This window comes from Papio anubis, chromosome 9, assembly GCF_008728515.1.
Source record: "Papio anubis isolate 15944 chromosome 9, Panubis1.0, whole genome shotgun sequence".
Taxonomy (NCBI): Eukaryota; Metazoa; Chordata; class Mammalia; order Primates; family Cercopithecidae; genus Papio; species Papio anubis.
Window position 1 is genome coordinate 49,119,474 of NC_044984.1, and position 18,013 is coordinate 49,137,486.

Below are 18,013 nucleotides of genomic sequence, written 5' to 3' on the forward strand. Positions count from 1 at the left end.
TCTGCCTTGGAAAAGGTATTGGGAATAGTTCATAGGGAAGGGACAACATGGAAGAAACAGTGATTTAAATTGTATTGAATAGGGCACATAAAATGCATTCTCTACCCCGATCTGGCATATAGCTTCAAAACTGCCGTGGTGAGTGCCCGTCTCTTAATTAGCTACCTTAACTCTCCACCCTTACTACCTGTGGGATCTTTGCCTGGTTTGTCTTCTCTGTGTCCTGAAGCAAAGCCAGTTCCTAAAACTAAAACTCCATTCTAGTCTTGGGAAGAAAACTTTCTACTCAGAACTGGGGAAGGAGTAGAACTTATGACTTGGGCGTCTAGGCTGTCTCTGTTCCCTCAACTCCCCGACATGCATTTTTTTTTTTTTTTTTCCTTTTTTTTTTTTTTTTGAGACGGAGTCTCGCTGTGTCGCCCAGGCTGGAGTGCAGTGGCCGGATCTCAGCTCACTGCAAGCTCCGCCTCCCGGGTTTTTACGCCATTCTCCTGGCTCAGCCTCCCGAGTAGCTGGGACTACAGGCGCCCACCACCTCGCCCGGCTAGTTTTTTGTATTTTTTAGTAGAGATGGGGTTTCACCGTGTTAGCCAGGATGGTCTCGAACTCCTGACCTCGTGATCCGCCCGTCTCGGCCTCCCAAAGTGCTGGGATTACAGGCTTGAGCCACCGTGCCCGGCCCCGACATGCATTTACTCCTCTGCCTTGGGTCTACATTCGCTGCAGCCCACCCTCTCTCTGCTTCAGCCTTACACCCAAGCAGTGCGTCTGTGCTCTCCCTGTCTCTAGGTCGCTGAGAGAGGTGCTTTTCTTCATAAAACCTTTGGGATTTGGATTTCCCCAGGAAGATGGAGAATGGAATACTCACTCTTGGGTCTAATCTTTCCCCTTGACCCAGAACTTCCTCCCCACAAAAATGTCTTTAAAAACCTTCCTGAGACTTAAGCATTCTGCCCCACTTACTAACTGCCAGTTCTGCAACACTGAAGTGGGGCAGATAACTGGGCATATTTGAGGGGGCATCTTTGTGTAAAAGATGCATGGAGTCAGGAGATAGCCACCTTCATAAACTGCTCTGTGCAAAGAGGAATAAAACATTTTTTCAAAACTGCCTTTGTGTGATGTTTCTGTTTCTCTTCCTCTCTTTTTGGCAGCTACTCCTGTTCTTCCAGCACCCCCTCATTCCCCATCTTACAATATTTCTTCCCTCGTACCTCAGAGACTCTATAGCAGTGCCCCCCCATCCCTAATTTACGGGGCTGTTTGCCTCCTTGGCATCTCTCCGTCCCCTCGCCTGGAAATTGGCGCCAGGGGTGGGGTGGGGATGGTATTTTCTCAGTGGGAGTCCCAGGGAACTGAGTTCTTCCCCCACCACCCCCAAAGCCAGCTGCCTGCTCCCGCCTCAGCCATTAGTAACCCAGAGACGCGCACCTGCGTGGGGGCTCTCCTCCAGCCCTTGCTCCCTTCCTGCACCTCCCACTCCTGCTCTGAAACGGCGCTGAGCGGGTTATTTATCGGAGCCAGCGCTGCTCCAGAAGGTCAGGACGGTGGTGTAAATAACCTCTTCTCGCCATTTCCCCGTCCCTCCAGAGCCTGCTCCCCTCCCCCTCCTCCACCTTTATTCGCACAAATGAATGTGGCTGGGCTGGCGCAGCGCCTGGCCCTGCATCTTAATGGGGCGGTGAGCTCACAAGATGGATTTAGCTGGGGGTTTTATGGTTGCCGCGGCGACAGAATGCTTTGGTTTTCTTTCCCCCTTCCTCTGCAGGATTTTTAAGGAAGGGGGAGTGTGGGGAGCCTCTTCTCCACTGCAGTTTGAAGGGTTTCCTCAGTCACCTCTGCCGCTCATAAAATGGACCTGCAATTCCAGGATTAAGCAAGGGAGACCAAATTAGTATCTCAGATGGGAAAGGATGAGGGAAGGAAGGTAACAGGAATGGGGGAGTCTCTCCAGCATCAGAACATGACACCCAGAGTTTTCCAGTCTTGCCTGCTCTTCTATGAAAACCTGACAATTAAGCTCAACAACTATGGGGCACCTGTGCATGGGATACTCCTCAGCAGGTAGAAAAGAAAAAAACCTGGGTGTACCACGTCTGCCTACAGTCCTGCATTGAAACTTGGAATGCAAGAGTTTGGATAAAGACTAGGTACTTCTTTTGTCTTTGCCTGTGTGAGCTGGGGAAAAGCAATACTCAGCCTTACCATCCTAATCTTCCTACTCACCACACAGCATTGACCTGGGGGAGGGGCAGTGTCAGTACCAGAGCTGAGTGGTGGTGATGTGTGATGGTGTGGAGCATGGAGTTCCATCCTGTTCTCAAACTTGGAATTCTCTGAGCTTCAGTTTCCCCAGCTTAGCCTGGGTTAAACTCCTGCCTTCTGTTTTCCAGCATGAATGGAACTTTGGTGCCCTGGCCTGCGCAGTTTTTTGGCCAGCAGGTTTTTTTTCAGGGCTATGAGTAAACACATCCCCAAGCACTGACTGAAGCAGAGCCTGGGAGCGGGGTCTGATTATTTCTCTTCCTTGGTTTCTTTCTGTCTGTAAGCCTCTGTCTTTCTGTTTGTGAGCCTTTCCCTCTTTCCCAGGGGATGCTGGGAGGCCCCTCCTCCCCTCTCCCCCCTTCCTCCCCTTTGGCTGGGAAAGTGACTACAGCCTGAACAGTGCCAGACACCTGCCTGCCAGATGTGGCGATTCCCCATTCTTCCCCCCACCCCTCTATGTCTATTCTTTCCCTACCCCACTGAGCTCAGGCAGAGGGAGCCCCCCCACAGGGTGATTTACTGCTGCTGCCTCTCTTCCTCAAGTGCCCCCCTCCACTCCTCTCCCTCTCCCTCCCCCTGATGCCCATGCCCCCTCTTTTCCCACAATGTTCTGCAGCTACCTTCTTGGTACAGCCTCCTCCCACTCCTACTCCAGAGTGCTAGGCTATGTAAACTCCAGCTCCTGGACTAGAGAGTGAATGCATGGGGCAAAGGTGATTAGCCTTCTGTTTCACCCATGGGAGAGTACATCAGCAACTGGGCTGAGGACGGGCAGCCAGAGCTGATGTCATTCTCACTGGGGGAGGAAGGGAGGTGACAGAGTGGAGGAGGTGAATAGGGAGGGAACCAACACTCCAAGACTGTCTGGAGAGGAGAAAAAGGTCTCTGAGAACTTCCTTGGTAGGTGACAGAGAGTCCAGAATTGTGGCTGCCTGGTGGACATCACACCTTTCTGGCTGAGCCTCCAGACCTTGTCTTTGAACCTATATCGCAATATGACTTAGGAGATGCCCCTCAGCTCCTCCCCTTCACACTGACCCAAAACACACACTTAGAGAGAACTGCAAGTCCGCACCCTTCTCTTTTTAGTGTTTGTCCTTCTGTGTCTTTTCTTTTTTCTTTTTTTTTTTGAGACAGGGTCTCACTCTGTCACCCAGGCTAGAGTGCAGTGGCATGATCAGAGCTCACTGCAGTCTCAACCTCCCTGGGCTCAGGTGATCCCCCCACCTCAGCCTTCTGAGTAACTGGGACTACAGGTGTGTGCCACCATGCCTGACTAACTTTTTGTATTTTTTATAGAGATGTTTTGCCATATTGCCAGGCTAGTCTTGAACTCCTGGGCTCAAGTAATCCACCTGCCTTGGCCTCCCAAAGTGGTGGGATTACAGGCATGAGCCACTGCACCCAGCCTAGTGTCCTTTTTTTTTTTTTTTGTATTTTTAGTAGAGACAGCATTTCACCATGTTGGCCAGGCTGGTCTCCAACTTCTGACCTCTGGAGATCTGCCCGCCTCGGCCTCCCAGAGTGCTGGGATTACAGGTGTGAGCCACCGTGCCTGGCCTATGCCTTTTCTTTATTAATCTCTTCTCTCTCATTTCACCCTACCTCCCTTAGTTGTGCTTCTCTTTCTGGTCACCTTCTGCCCACCCCACCCTTCCGTGCCATATCATAACCCAATATGATTCCCAGACCTCCCACTAAAGCAGGGACTCATTCAGAGCCTCTTTTCTCCTTCCCATCTATTCTTGGAATCTAACTCCCAAAGGTCCCCTCTGGGCCAGAACAGGGTTCTGATGTGGGACTGAGGTAGCAGGACTGAGGTAGGATGGCTGGGCTGAAGAGTGGCAGAAGCAGGACAGATGGAGCAGCATCCAGGAATTTGGGGAGAGGGGAGAGGGAGACAAGAAGATGGAAAGAAACAATATGAGAGAGAAAAAGTGATTGAGAGACCGAGGCAGAGGCTGAGAGACGGCGAGAATAACAAACTGGGAGAATGAGAGACACAAAGAAGGAAAGCAAGACTGGGAGCAGAGAAAAAGAATAGAATTGGAAACAGGAAAGTCATAGCAAGAGAAGGCCACTAGGGAGGGGCCAGGCAAGGGGCAGCCTGGCTCTCCAGGGCTCCCTCATGCTGTGAGTCCTGTGTGTGTGAGTGTGTGTGTGTGTGGGTGGGTGCGTGCATGGTACATTTGCATAGGGATCTGCGGTATGGATAGGAGGATTTCCACAATATTTTTCCATTTCTTTCAGCAGTCTCTTTCCTTGAGGCACTCCACACTAGCCCCCCATCTCCCAGTATTCCGGATGCTCAAGGGACCATTCTGAAGGTATTTCCACAACTCAGCAATCCTGGCTTTCTCACTTGGAATGCAGGCCTGCTGGAATGTCCAGGATCTGTAGAATGAAGAGGCCCCATCCCCTCACTGCCCACCCCCCATGCCTGCCCACCAGCTGCTCCTGTCCATCTTCTCCTCCCATTCTCCTTGTATCTCCCCTTCCTCCACACTGACCCCTCCCCCAGCTCTGACCCCCAGCCTGCCTGGGGCCTGGGTCAGAAGGGAGACAAAGACAGGATTTATCACCAGTATTGAGAAGCAGCCAGAGACCAGGGCTGAGGGCAATGACTGACCTCCCTCGGATAGGAGGGAGCACTAGGCCGGATGCTGGGAGGCTGGAAGCCTGGGTTCCAGTGGCTGCTGCTCACAACCCCCAACTTTTCCCACTCCAGCTTTCCTCTCTCGCTTGTCTCTGAAAACTTAGAAAACAGAGAAGAGTATGATCCTGAGGTGATTTTAGGCCTCTGAAGGAAAACCTGGGAGAAAGGAAGAGATGAGATTGATGTCTTAGGGTTATTATCTTATGGATATGGAAGAGGATTTGGAAACTAGAGGCAATCAGGCACCAACTGTTTCCAGGGCTGGGAAAGAGTTCAGGCCTAATACTGCAACAGATGAGAGGGACTGTCCTCTAATATAGAGAGGGACTTCTCAAGAACAGGCCCTGGTTGCCAGTAGGAAAGGAAATAAGGGTGATTATGGGTCCTGAAAGGTGGGAGACACAGTCTCACCTGAAAGCGAAGAAAGAAATGAAATTTACCAACGGCTAATTCTAGCTCTAGACCCTCTGAAAAAGTCTTCTTCCCTAACATCCCCGACTCCCTCCCGAGAGGTACAAGGAGCAGCTGGTCCTTTACAGTAAATAGACTATTGGCCTGAAATTGTCTCTACTCAGCAGACAGGGTGTGTGCTTGAGAGGGAACGGTATGATCCAGGAGTTTCCGAGAAACCAGACTGTATATCTTTCAGTGGACAGCTCCCGCAGCTTCCCTAGCTGCCCTTGGAAGCCCACCACCAGCCCCTCTAGAATCTCAGTGTGTCAGAAGCCTCCACAAACCCAGCTCACAAACTTTGGTGCTCTTCCAGTCCCTGGCACCCAACTTCCTGCTTCTTGCCTTTACCCTATTGTCCTGGAAGACGGCAGCTAGAGTTACCTCCAAGTGAGAAGAGGGTGGAAGGATGAGAAACTGAGGGAACTGGGAGTTACCAATCTACCAGTTTCTCACCACAATCCCACCAAGCATTCCCACCCGGGTCTGGTGAGGGAAAACTTGTGATCTCCTCTCTTAAACTCCTCTGTAAGCTGAAACCATTCTGTCAATTTCTGATGCAAAGCCAAAAATTGGAAATTTTAGTGGGAAGGGGTCGTAGATTGCAAGAGAATGGGAGAGGACAAAAGAATTGGGTGGAGGGGGGCGGTGTGGGCACACCAAGTAAGGAAGAAACAGGAAAGGGGAGAAGAGAGCATGTCTTTTTTCCTCAGTCCCCCTTCCCCCAACTGAAGAGGCAGATTTACAGCCTCGGTTTGGAGAGGAGGGTGAGCATAAGGAAGACAGATCTGCAGTTCTGCCCTCTGAGTGTCTGGGTACTTAGCTTTAACTCCCCCATTAGCATCAATCCCCATCTTGCTGCCCATCCGTCTTCTGACATCAGCTCCTTCCCCTCTATGTAGCCCAGGCTTTCTGACCCTAAGTGGCTCTTAAAGGGCCAGTCTAGGCCTTTCCCTCCCTCCTCCCACTCCAGGCAGCAGTCTGGTGTATGTACGCATGTGCATTGTGGCCATCCTTGCTAAGGCCATAGTGGTTGGAGGGCATGGGGGATGGGGGCGATGTGTGACTCTTCCCCAGCTCTGTTTTCCTTAGGGCTCCCTTATATTATGGACCTCCATCTTTGTTCACTTCCTACCCAAACCAGAACAAGCCCTTTCACTGGAGAGTCACAGACACATGGCTCCTAGAGCTGAGGGCTGGAGAAAATATGTGGATCCATAGGCAGATCCACCACCCCTTCTCAATTTCCTGGAGGCCCAGGGCAAGGGATGTCAAGAACTATTGACTGTTTTTAATTCTCAGCAACAGTGGGGGTGGGCAGGTTGGAGGCCAAGACTCCTAGGAGATGCCCTGAGCCCCACATTCCTAGCCTCCTTTCCCAGGGATCCAGGCTGTGGTCTGTGGAGGTGGGGGATTTCAAATCTTCCTTTCCTGTGAGGATGGTGACAGGCCAGAGAAATCTGCCTTTGAATTTTCTGGCTTCTCTTTCCTATTCCTCAGCAACTGAGCTTAAGAGGACAGAGGGGAAATGGGCTTCTCCCCACCTTCTGAAAAAATGTAACAGCACACTAGGGGCTATACGAATGCCAGGATGCTTGGAAAGTTCCTCCCCTATCTGCCTTCAATCCTTTCTGCTGCAAAGCTCTGCAGTCCTCTGAGGGGCTCTACTGGATAGTCAACCCCTCTTCCTGATACCTGAAACCCATTCCTCACCTCCCTCTGTGCTTCCTTCTCTGGCTCAGGAGGAGAGGGAATGTGTGGGTGGGGGCCTTGGGAAAATGGCCATGTTAAAAATAGGAGCCCCCAGCTGCACCCCCCAGTGGACCCTTATTTATCACCTTCCAAACCTCACTCTCAAAGAAGCATAAATATTCCTAATTCCTGAAGGCCACCCTGGACTCATAAATCTAACTGGGGAGGTGGGCAAGGAGAGGAGTGAGGTGCATGGGATGGGGAGCTTACTGCAGCCTTGAGGAAGCAGAATCTCCTGGGGGAGGCGCCTGACTTGTCTGTCCCCTTGCAGACGCCAATGGGTCTTCATAGGGAGGAGGAGGAGGAGCCTTTCTGTCAATATTTCCTTTGGGGAGTAGTCTTCTCTCACTGCACTTTTCCTCCCACCCCTAAAAACAAACAAAAAACCAAAACCCTACTTTCCTTCTGGTCTTCCCCATTAGTTCTCTGTCGCTCTCCCTCCCTCTTTTCTTTGCTATTACCTTCCAGTTGTCCTTTCCTGCTTCTCCCTCTCTCTCTCCTCCCTATTGCGCCTTTCTCTGTCTTTGCTTCTCTAATGCTTTCCCTTTTCAGAGCCATTGTGTGAAAAGGAAATTTCCGTCTCTTATTCAGTCTGGATAGTGAGATTTGAAAAGTCCCTCTCTCGGTGCCCGGATCTCCCTGCTTCAGCCCGTGTGGACCCTCAAATGCGTCCTTTCTCTTCATGTCTCCTTTCTTCTCGGATCTTGGACAAATTACCCAACCCCCTACTTATCTCCTTAACCCTCTCTCTCTTCCCCTGCCTTCTTTCTCTCCTCAGCCTTCCTTTCTTCCTGTCATCCTTTTGCCCCCTCAGTTTCCCCTTCGTTCCTCAACTCGGAATCCTCATTCCCTGTTCAGTCTCCTCTGCTCTCCCTGTTGGCCCCCACCCGCACCCCTCAGACTCGACTCCTCCGCCTATGTGTACCCCTCAGCCCCCATCATCCCTTCAGTTCCCATCACCACCACACCCCAGTTTTCCCTCCCAGTGGACGAAAAAGAAGGGAGGATGGGGCTGAGGAACAGGTAGAGAGCCATTCCTTGAGGGGAGGGAAAGAGGAGAAAAAACAGGGGAGAGGAAGAGGGACTCGGCGACGAGGGGAGGGGTATCCTCACTCCCCAGCAGCGGCACCCCCCTCCCCGCGGCCGCTGAGCCATAAATCAGGGCCAAGGCGGTTTGGCCAATGGTAGAGTGACTCGTAAATCGGCCTGTCAAGCTCAGCCAATGAGAGGCGGCGTTAAATCAAGTTCTGTCAGCGCTTGGCCAATGAAAGGCCCTGAGCTGACCATAAATCTGCCTGTAAGAGACAGCGAAAGAGAGAGAGCGTGCGAACGAGCAAGAACAGCCGGGGCGGGAGACTGGGGAGGGGGCGGGGGGAGCGCGGGAACGGGGAATGGGGAGACGAGCTTAAGAGGAAAAAAAGGCGATAACAGAGGTACAGGCGATGAAGACGGCCTACAGGAGAGACGGACAGATGGAAAGAGACAAAGAGAGGCCGTGAGAGATAGCGTCAGAAAGTCAGCGATAGAGCTCGGACTCGGGCGGGAGACTGACAGAGATAAAGAGACAAAGAGAGATAGACGGTGACTCACACTCGTGAGCACACAGGGCCTCCAAACACACACACTTCCGGGGACACGCATGAGCGACGCACCACGAGGGACCCAGTAGGGCTCACGGGCCAAGCACAACCGCAAGAGAGAGAACGCCTCTAGAAAGCCTGGCTTTTCTTAAGTTTCTTTCCCCTCATTCAGCCCTTATTGAAATTAGGGGCGGGGGTGGCTGTGTGGGCCGTGGAGGGTGGCTGCTTTCTTACTGAGATCTGTCCTCTATGGTCTTAGACCCCAGGATTTCCTTCTGTGTCTCCTGAGTTAGTTAGTTTGTTTGTTTTTCCCCCCCAGCGACTGATAATTGGGAAGTCCCTTCTGAGGTCTAACTTCAATCCCTATTGCTTCACCTTTCTACTTGACACTATTGTGATTTGCCTTCTAAGAACATGTAAAGTAAATCCTTTTACAACCCTTCAGAGAGTTGTCAACTTTCAGAATCTCAGAAGGTCTGAATAGGAAGCATTGTTAGGGATCATCTGGACATTCGATCCTAGTTTTAGAAAGGCAGTTTTGAGACTGCCCTCAAATCACGGTCTTACAACATATTAGTCATTCGGCCTTGGACAAATTACCTAACCTATTTGTGCTTCAGTTTTCACATTTGTAAGAAAGAAATTATAATTTCATGTAAATGAAATAATGTATGTACAGGGAACTGCACGGGGCACTTGTTAAGAGTGTACCCCGCACCCCGCTTTGTACAGTTGATAAAATCTGAGCCCCAGAGTTGTCCAGAGATCTGCTCAAGTTCCCAGAGCTAATTATCAGAGAGCCTTGACTGAAACCTGTGTCTCTACACCCATACACTGTTGTTCTTCATTGGTCCAACAGTTTACCTGTCTGGACCCCTGCCTTAGTAGCCCCAGCTTGATTTGGTTTAGGTTCCTGTGACTTTCGTGGAAGGAGGACACCCAAAAGTGCATGTTCCATATTAGGAGTCAGAATTCCTGGACCCTAGAAGTGTATTGCATATGAGGGTATCAATCTGTCCACCCCCAACTGTGATTCTTTCTGCCCTTAATATCTTCAGATTTTACTTTGTTCTGTCAAACCATGGACTTGGGGTAGGAAGGCGACAACATGCAGCCAGAGCATTAATGTCAGCATGACTCACATTTCATCCCCAGTGCCACCCCAGTGCCCACACTGCTACTCCCCCCAGCCCCACCCCAAGTAGACAATAATATCTCATGAATAATAAATGTCTCATTCTTCACCTTTCTTCCTCAGCTTTGGGGGAAAGGGAGGGTGCAAATCCCTGGGTCTCTATTCCCTGGTCTCTGGATTCCCAGTCCTGCCTACTGTCCTCAACCGGGAAGCCAGAAAGGAAACGCAGAGAACCAGCGTCACCTGGTGGCCACAGGTGTTTTAAGGGTGTGTGTAAGCATACACATTGTGACAGGATTTGGTCATTCTGAAGGGAAGAAATGGTATGGTTTCCTAGCCTGGCTCCTGAGCCCTTTTAACTAGAGTCTTTGTTTTCCTGCTTTCTTTTGTTTTATTTTCTTTTCCTTTTTCTTTTTCTTTTTGGTTTGAGACAAAGTCTCGCTCAGCCACCCAGGCTAGAGTGCAGTGACGTGATCTCTCGGCTCACTGCAACCACTATCTCCAGGGTTCAAGCGATTCTCCCGTCTCAGCCTCCCGAGTAGCTGGGATTACAGGCACCCGCCATCATGCCTGGTTAATTTTTGTATTTAATTTAATTGAATTTATTTATTTATTATTATTTTGAGACAGAGTTTCACTCTTGTTGCCCAGGCTGGAGTGCAATGGCGTGATCTTGGCTCTCTGCAACCGCCTCCTGGGTTCAAGCGATTCTCCTGCCTCAGCTTTCTGAGTAGCTGGGATTACAGGCATGTACCACCATGCCTGGCTAATTTTTGTATTTTTAGTAGAGACGGGGTTTCACCATGTTGGCCAGGCTGGTCTTGAACTCCTGACCTTAGGTGATCTGCCTGCCTCAGCCTCCCAAAGTGCTAGGATTACAGGCGTGAGCCACCCCACCAGGCCTGTTCTCCTGCTTTCATAAGTCCAGATGACAAATGCAAGGGAACTGAGGGCCTGGGACTCAGGTGAATTAGCCCTGTGAACAAGACCCTGCCAGGGCACCTGGAACCTTTTTCTGCCTTTGCCTCAGCTAAGCTCAGTTCCATTTCTACAGACCAAGGAGTCCCCCTCCATGACCATTCCCTTCACACAGAGCGAGGGCTGGGGGGCTGGATATAATCCCCAGCTAGATTATAAAACTTTTTTGAGATGAATAAACTTGTTTGTAGGGATGGTGGATCCTGGCAGCAGTGGTTAGGGGCAGAGGTGATTTCTGGGAAGTTAAACAAAAAGACAATCACCTTTTCCTCTTATTTAAATCACCTAATCCTCTTAAATCACCTCACATGTTTTATTACCTAGAAACCCCTCTTTTAAAGGCTACGTCCCATGCCAGCTGCTTCCTGCTTCTGCTTTGACCTAGGTACCCCTGAATCCTTAGGTATTAGGTTCCAGCTCCTGGTGGCCACAGGTGCTTTAGGGATATATGTGAGCATGCACATGGTGACAGGATTTGGTCATGCAGGAGGGATGGAATAGTATGGTCTCCTCCTAGCCTGGCCCCTGAGCCTAACCGTGACCTGTTTCCTCCTTCCCCAGAGACCACACCTGAGCATTAAAAGCACAGAATTCATTTATTAATAGTTAATAATACTCCTTGGGCAGTCTAGGGCTGAAACATTGATCAAGTGATGGAGAGACTTGATTTGGGAGGCTGGGGAGAGGTTGTTGTGAAAATGCCCGCACGTGTTATTTCACCTATTCTCCTATCAGCTGGCCACTTTGGTCCTGGAGGAGACGGTTCTGAATTCTGGTGACTAGGGTCACAGTTCTAATGGAGCCTACGGAAACTCCAGGGCCCTCTTTTTAAAACGGAGGCATATGCTTGGCGGAATTGGCGGTTCATGGCTGCATACAGCACAGGGTTGATGCAACCGTTGAGCCAGGTGAGGTTGGCAGCAAGCATGTGGACCACCCGGGGAGCCTGGACTCTCGCATCCAGAATGTTGAGCAGCAAGAAGGGGACGTAGCTCAGGGCAAAGCAGAGGAACACAGCAAAACACATTTGAGTCACCCTCCCAAATTCCGATGAAGAATCCGGAGCTCTTCGGGCTCCTTTAATTGGCTGGGCTTTGGCAGATGCTTCTGGAGGGCTTTTCTCTGCCATCTGCTCAGCTCTCTTGCTGTTGATCTGGTCTCCCACTTCTGATGAGTCCCCTTCCAGGGTCTGGGTGGTGGCAGCATTGACTGACTCAGATGAAATCCCTTCACTGGGTCCTCCTGATGCTAACCTGCTGTCCAGCTCCTGGAAACGACCAGGCATGGCCTCATCAGTCCCAGCCACATGGTTGGAGTGGATGCTTGCCTGTCGCAACTTGTATTGGTCCAGTGCCTGTGCTGCTCGTTTGACCTGGCGGTGGATGAGGCAATAGAAGATGCCAACACTGCTGAGTCCAAGCACAAAGTAGATGCCCATGAGGATGGTGGTATAAGGCCGGCCTCGGATGCGGTCAAAGCTGCAGGTGCAGACTACAGGTACCAGGATATAAATAGGCCAGAGGGGGGCAAAGCTGGCCACACCCACAACCCAGGTGCTCACCAGTGCCAGCACTATCCCCTTGGCACTGAAAACTTTGGGAAAAAGCTTAGGGTGGGCAATGAGGAGGTAGCGTCCCAGTGCGATGAGGCAGAGGGTCAAGATGGAGACAGAATTGGAGGCAAAAAGGAGGAGCCCAAATGCCCTACAGAAGGTGGCACCGGTGCGCCAGTGCAGGTGGAGGTAGGTGTCCACAGAGAAGGGCTGAAGGACTGTGCAGTAGAGGAGATCAGCCAGTGTGAGGTTGGCTATGAGCAGGTTGAATCGGGTACGGAGCTTGCGCTGGATGACCAAGGCCAGTAGGGTGAGCACGTTGCCCACGGTGCCTGTCACAGCCACCACCACCCCCCAGCTAACTGCAACATAACGATAGCCCAGCACAGACTCATGGTAGCAGGAGAAGTTGGCGTCAGAGGTTTTCCACATGATAGAGGCTAAAGAGGCAGAGGGTGGAAGAGGAAGAGGGAATCAGAAGCTAGCATTCAACTTATTTTTTTTTTTTTTTTTTTTTTTTGAGACGGAGTCTCGCTCTGTAGCCCGGGCTGGAGTGCAGTGGCCGGATCTCAGCTCACTGCAAGCTCCGCCTCCCGGGTTCACGCCATTCTCCGGCCTCAGCCTCCCGAGTAGCTGGGACTACAGGCGCTGCCACCTCGCCTGGCTATTTTTTGTATTTCTTAGTAGAGACGGGGTTTCACCGTGTTAGCCAGGATGGTCTCGATCTCCTGACCTCGTGATCCGCCCGTCTCGGCCTCCCAAAGTGCTGGGATTACAGGCTTGAGCCACCGCGCCCGGCCGCCCTCCAACTTTTCTAATTCCTTCCTCATCTCTGAAGACCCTCAGGAGTCCCCTCTCTCTATTCAGCATCCTGTATTCAGGATCCTCTCTGTATTTAGTTCCCTCTGCTCCTTTCCACTACACACACATATAGGCTTTAGTCATTTCTGTTTGTTACCACCTGGGAAATGAGGAGACCAAGAAGGTAAAAGTAAACCCACTACAAAAGTACTTACCTGAGTTTCTCAGCCTTCAATTCTTTCTCTGATGGAAGAAGTTCAGCTCACCCAAAGAGCAGTCCTTTCTGGTGGACAGTCAGGCTTCAAGCAGGAGGCATCCTGCTCTTATGTTCCCTATTATACTCCACTGAGAGAATAAGAAACTCCCCCGTTACCCAATTCCAGCCACTTCCTTCACCACCTCCGGTCCTACTCATTTTGCTTTGGCTAGTGAAATCTAGGCTTCTCTGTTGAAATTCCCTTGCTACTTACCTCAGAGTCGTTTCACTCTTTCGTTTCTCCTTCCTGAAACCCAAACTCTGTTTTCTTGCCCTCTATGCATGGCAGAAGTCATCTGTAAGATCATTGCTGAGAATTGCTAGGGCACGGAGTCAGAGCATCAGAACATTTGGGCCATTCCTCAAAGGGCCAAAAGATAAGACCAAGTTCCAGGAGCAACTTTAGGTACCCCCAGAAGCCTTGGGTTTGTTTCGGAGGAGCACTACCTTTCTTCTCTCCAGGGCTTGGACATGGTTCAAGTCAGAGGGGCCTATGTAACACCTAGCACATCTGAGAAACCGAGTCAGATGAAGAAAAGTGGGAATGAGGCCTCCAGGATTCTGGTTTCATTCCCCTCAAAGGATCAGGGTCCTGTTCAATCATTCATTTATCCATTCACCCAGCAACTTTGTCTTGAGTGCCTACTATACACCAGACTCTGATCTAGACACTGGGGATACAAGAACGTCTGATACATGGCCTTGTGCATAGTTTACTAGGGGAGACAAATACATAAATATGCAAATGCTTAATCGGTTCTCCAGAGCAAAGGTGAGTAAACTTCGCCCTATGGGCCAAATCTAGTCTGCTATCTGTTGTTGTATAGCCTGTGACCCAAGAATGTTTTTTTTCCATTTAATAATGGTTATATTTTAGGCCAGGTGCAGTGGCTCACACCCATAATCCTAGCACTTTGGGAGGCCAAGGAGGGCAGATCACTTGAGGTCAGGAGTTTGAGACCAGCTTGGCCAACATGGTGAAGCCCCGTCTCTACTAAAAATACAAAAATTAGTCAGGTGTGGTGGGTGTGCCTGTAATCCCAGCTACCAGGGAGGCTGAGGCAAGAGAATCACTGGAACTGGGGAGGTGGAGGTTGCTTTCAGTGAGCTGAGATCAGATCGTGCCACTACACTCCAGCCTGGATGACAGAGCAAGACTCAGTCCCAAAAAAATAAAATAATAAATAAATGTAAATAACATAAAAATGGTTATATTTTAAATTGTTATATAAGTACCTGTGTAATGTGGTCAAAGTGTGCTCAAGCCTGTAATCCCAGCACTTTGGGAGGCCAGACGGGTGGATCTCAACGTCAGGAGATCAGACCATCCTGCCTACTCACGGTGAAACCCCGCTCTTACTTAAAAAATACAAAACTAGCCGGGCGAGGTGCGGGCTTCGTAGTCCCAGCTACTCGGGAGGCTGAGGCAGGAGAATGGCGTGAACCCAGGAGGCTGAGCTTGCAGTGAGCCGAGATCCGCCACTGCACTCCAGCCTGGGCGATGAGCAAGACTCCGCCTCAAAAAAAAAAAAATAAGTACCTGTGTAATAATCCCAGCCAACACTTGATCAACACAGTTTAAAATATTTGCACCAGGCCCCTTTGAGAAAAGTTTGCTGAGCTATTTTTAAAATACTATAGGCCTGGCTTGGAGGCTCATGCCTGTAATCCCAACATTTTGGGAGGCTGAGCTGGGAGGATGGCTTTAGGTCAGGAGTTTAAGACCAGCCTGGGCAACATAGTGAGACCCTGCCTTTACAATAAATAAATTAAAACAAAATAGCCAGATGTGATGATGTGCACCTGTAGTCCCAGCTACTGGGGAGGCTGGGAGGTAGGAGGACTCACGGAACCTGGGAGGTCAAGACTGCAATGAGCTAAGATCATGCCACTATACTCCAGCCTGGGTGACACAGCAGGACGCTGTCTCTGAAAAATTAGAAAACCAAACTAATAGGCTGGGCGCAGTGGCTCACACCTGTAATCCCAGCACTTTGGGAGGCCAAGGCAGGTGGATCACGAGGCTCAAGACCACTTGGCCAAGATACTGAAACCCCGTCCCCTACTAAAAAATACAAAAAATTGGTCAAGCAAAATGCCTGTAATCCCAGCACTTGGGAGGTCGAGATGGGCTGGATCAATGCAGGTCAGGAGATCGAGACCATCCTGGCTAACCCGTGAAACCCCCGCCTCTACTAAAAATACAAAAACTACTGGCTGAGGTGGCTGGCGCCTGTAGTCCCAGCTACCGGGAGGCTGAGGCAGGAGGAATGGCGTAAACCTGGGAGGCAGAGCTTGCAGTGAGCTGAGATTCACACACCCAGCCTGGGTGACAGATGAGACCACCTCAAAAAAAAAGAAAAAGAAAAGAAAAAAACACCAAAAATGCTTGGGTGTGGTGGCAGGTGCCTGTAATCCCAGCTACTTGGGAGGCTGAGGCAGGAACGCTTGAACCTAGTAGGTGGAGGTTGCAGTGAGCTGAGATCTCACCGCTGCACTCCAGCCCGGTGACAGTGTGTGAGACTCCATCTCAAAACAAACAAACAAACAAACAAAAAACAAGCAAAAAACAAACTAAAAATATATGGCTGGTAGCAGGGCTCACACCTGTAATCCCAGCATTTTGGGAGGCCAAGGCAGGTGGGATCACTTGATGTCAAGGAGTTTGAGACCAGCCTGGCCAGTATGATGAAACCCCGCCAACAGTACAAAAATTAGTGGTGGTGAAGCAAGGCCTGTAACCCCAGCCACTCGGGAGGCTGGAGACAGGAGAATCTCTTGAATCCGGGAGGCTGAGGCCGTGAAAGTGAGCTTCAAGATTGCACCACCACTCCAGCCTGGGCAACAGGAGCAAAAACTCTTTCAAAAACAAAACAAAACAAAACAACCCAGAACTATATATCAGAGGCTTAAAGAGCATACTATTAAGGAGGAGGTGAGAAAGGGTTCAGCAGAGAGGTAACTGAGCTGCATTTTGAGCCTGATGAACAGGAGAGCTTTTTGGAGATAAGTAGAAAGAACATTTCCAGAAGAGAACAGTATGTAGGAGGCGAGAGGTTCAGTAGAAGCCAACAAAGGGCATGAGGAGAGCAACAGAGAAGAGCTTGGAGAGTTACAGGCAGGGTCAAGGGGAATCCTTGTGTATTGTGCTATGGAGCTGGTTTCATGCTGAAGGAGTTGGTGAGATTTGCACTGAGATTGCTGTTAGGAATGAAGGCGGCAGGCTGGGAGTGAGCTTAATGGTTATTAAAAGGAGGGGCACTAGTTCAGACAAGAGATAGAACGGGTCAGTTAGGGCCAGACCACCCAATTGCATAGGGTCTGTGTTTGAAGGGATTGGTACTTGGTTCAATGCTCTGTCAATCACTGTCTTTAAATCTTTTTTTTTTTTTGAGACAGAGTCTCTCGCCTGTCGCCCAGGCTAGAGCGCAAGTGCTGCATTCAACTCCCTGCAAGCTCCCGCCTCCTGGGCTTACCATTCTCCTGCCTCAGCTTCCCCGAAAGTAGGGGCTGGGACTACAAGGCCCGGCCACCTCAGCCTGTTGTATTTTTAGTAGACGGGTTTCAACCTGTTAGCCAGGATGGTCTCATCTCCTGATTCATCTGCCTGTCTTGGCCTCCCAGTGCTGGGATTACTGGTTTGGAGCCACCGCCTGCCAAATTTTTAATACTATACTCTCTTTTTTTTTTTGAGACGGAGTCTTGTTTCTGTCCCCCAGGCTGGAGCGCAGGCCCATCTCGCTCACTGCAAGCTCCACTCCTCAGGTTCACGCCATTCTCCTGCATCAGCCTACTGAGTAGATGGGATTACAGGCCCCGCCACCTCCCTGGCTAATTTTTGTATTTTAGTAGAGACGGGGTTTCACCATGGCCCTGATCTTCCTGACCTTTAAGCATCCGCTTCCCCTCCTCGGGCTTCCCAAAGTGCTGGGATTACAGGCGTGAGCCACAGTGCCTGGGGCCACAATTTTTTGAATAAGTACCTGCTTTTTTCATTTTGCACCTGGGTTCCACAACCAGGAGCCAGTCCTGGTTAGGGGCAGGAAGGTGGAACAAGAAATGATAAGGATCCGTATGTTGTTAGGCGGTCAAATAGGACTTATTTAGTGATTCATTGGATGAAGTGTTAGGAAGAAGGAGGAAGTAGGATAACTTTCTGCTTTCCAGAGGGATGGAGGTACTCTTTAATGGTATAGAAATGTAGTCGGCTGCCTGGGCTTGTAATCCTGCACTTTGGAGTTCAAGTGAAATGGATCAGGAGGTCAGAGATCGAGGGATCAGGAGGTCAGGGAGATCGAGACCATCCTGCCAACACGTGGAACCCCGCCTCTACTAAAAATACACAAAAAATTAGCCAGAAAAGGCAGAAGCGGGCACCTGTAGTCCCAGCTACTCCGGGAGGCTGAGGCAGGAGAATGGCTGGAACCCAGGAGATGGAGCTTGCAGTGAGCCACTGCACTCCAGCTTGGGCGACAGAGCGAGACTCTGCCTCAAAAAAAAAAAAAAAAAGGAAATGTGGGAGGAGGAGCAGGCTTAGGGAAAGGGGTAAATAATGAATTCAGTTTTAAACTAGCAGACTTGAGGTACT

At 50.3% G+C, this 18,013-nt stretch overlaps 1 protein-coding gene across 1 annotated transcript; it reads right to left on the minus strand.

Moving 5' to 3' along the window:
- Positions 1 to 11,393: 11,393 nt before the first annotated feature.
- Positions 11,394 to 13,517, minus strand: GPR84 (G protein-coupled receptor 84). Its single transcript, XM_003906503.5, has 2 exons — positions 13,385 to 13,517; positions 11,394 to 12,808 (listed from the first exon to the last, which is right to left on the minus strand). The coding sequence occupies exon 2, from the start codon at positions 12,798 to 12,800 to the stop codon at positions 11,610 to 11,612; it is 1,191 nt and encodes a 396-aa protein (XP_003906552.1). The 5' UTR covers positions 12,801 to 12,808; positions 13,385 to 13,517; the 3' UTR covers positions 11,394 to 11,609.
- Between the last annotated feature and the right edge of the window lie 4,496 nt (positions 13,518 to 18,013).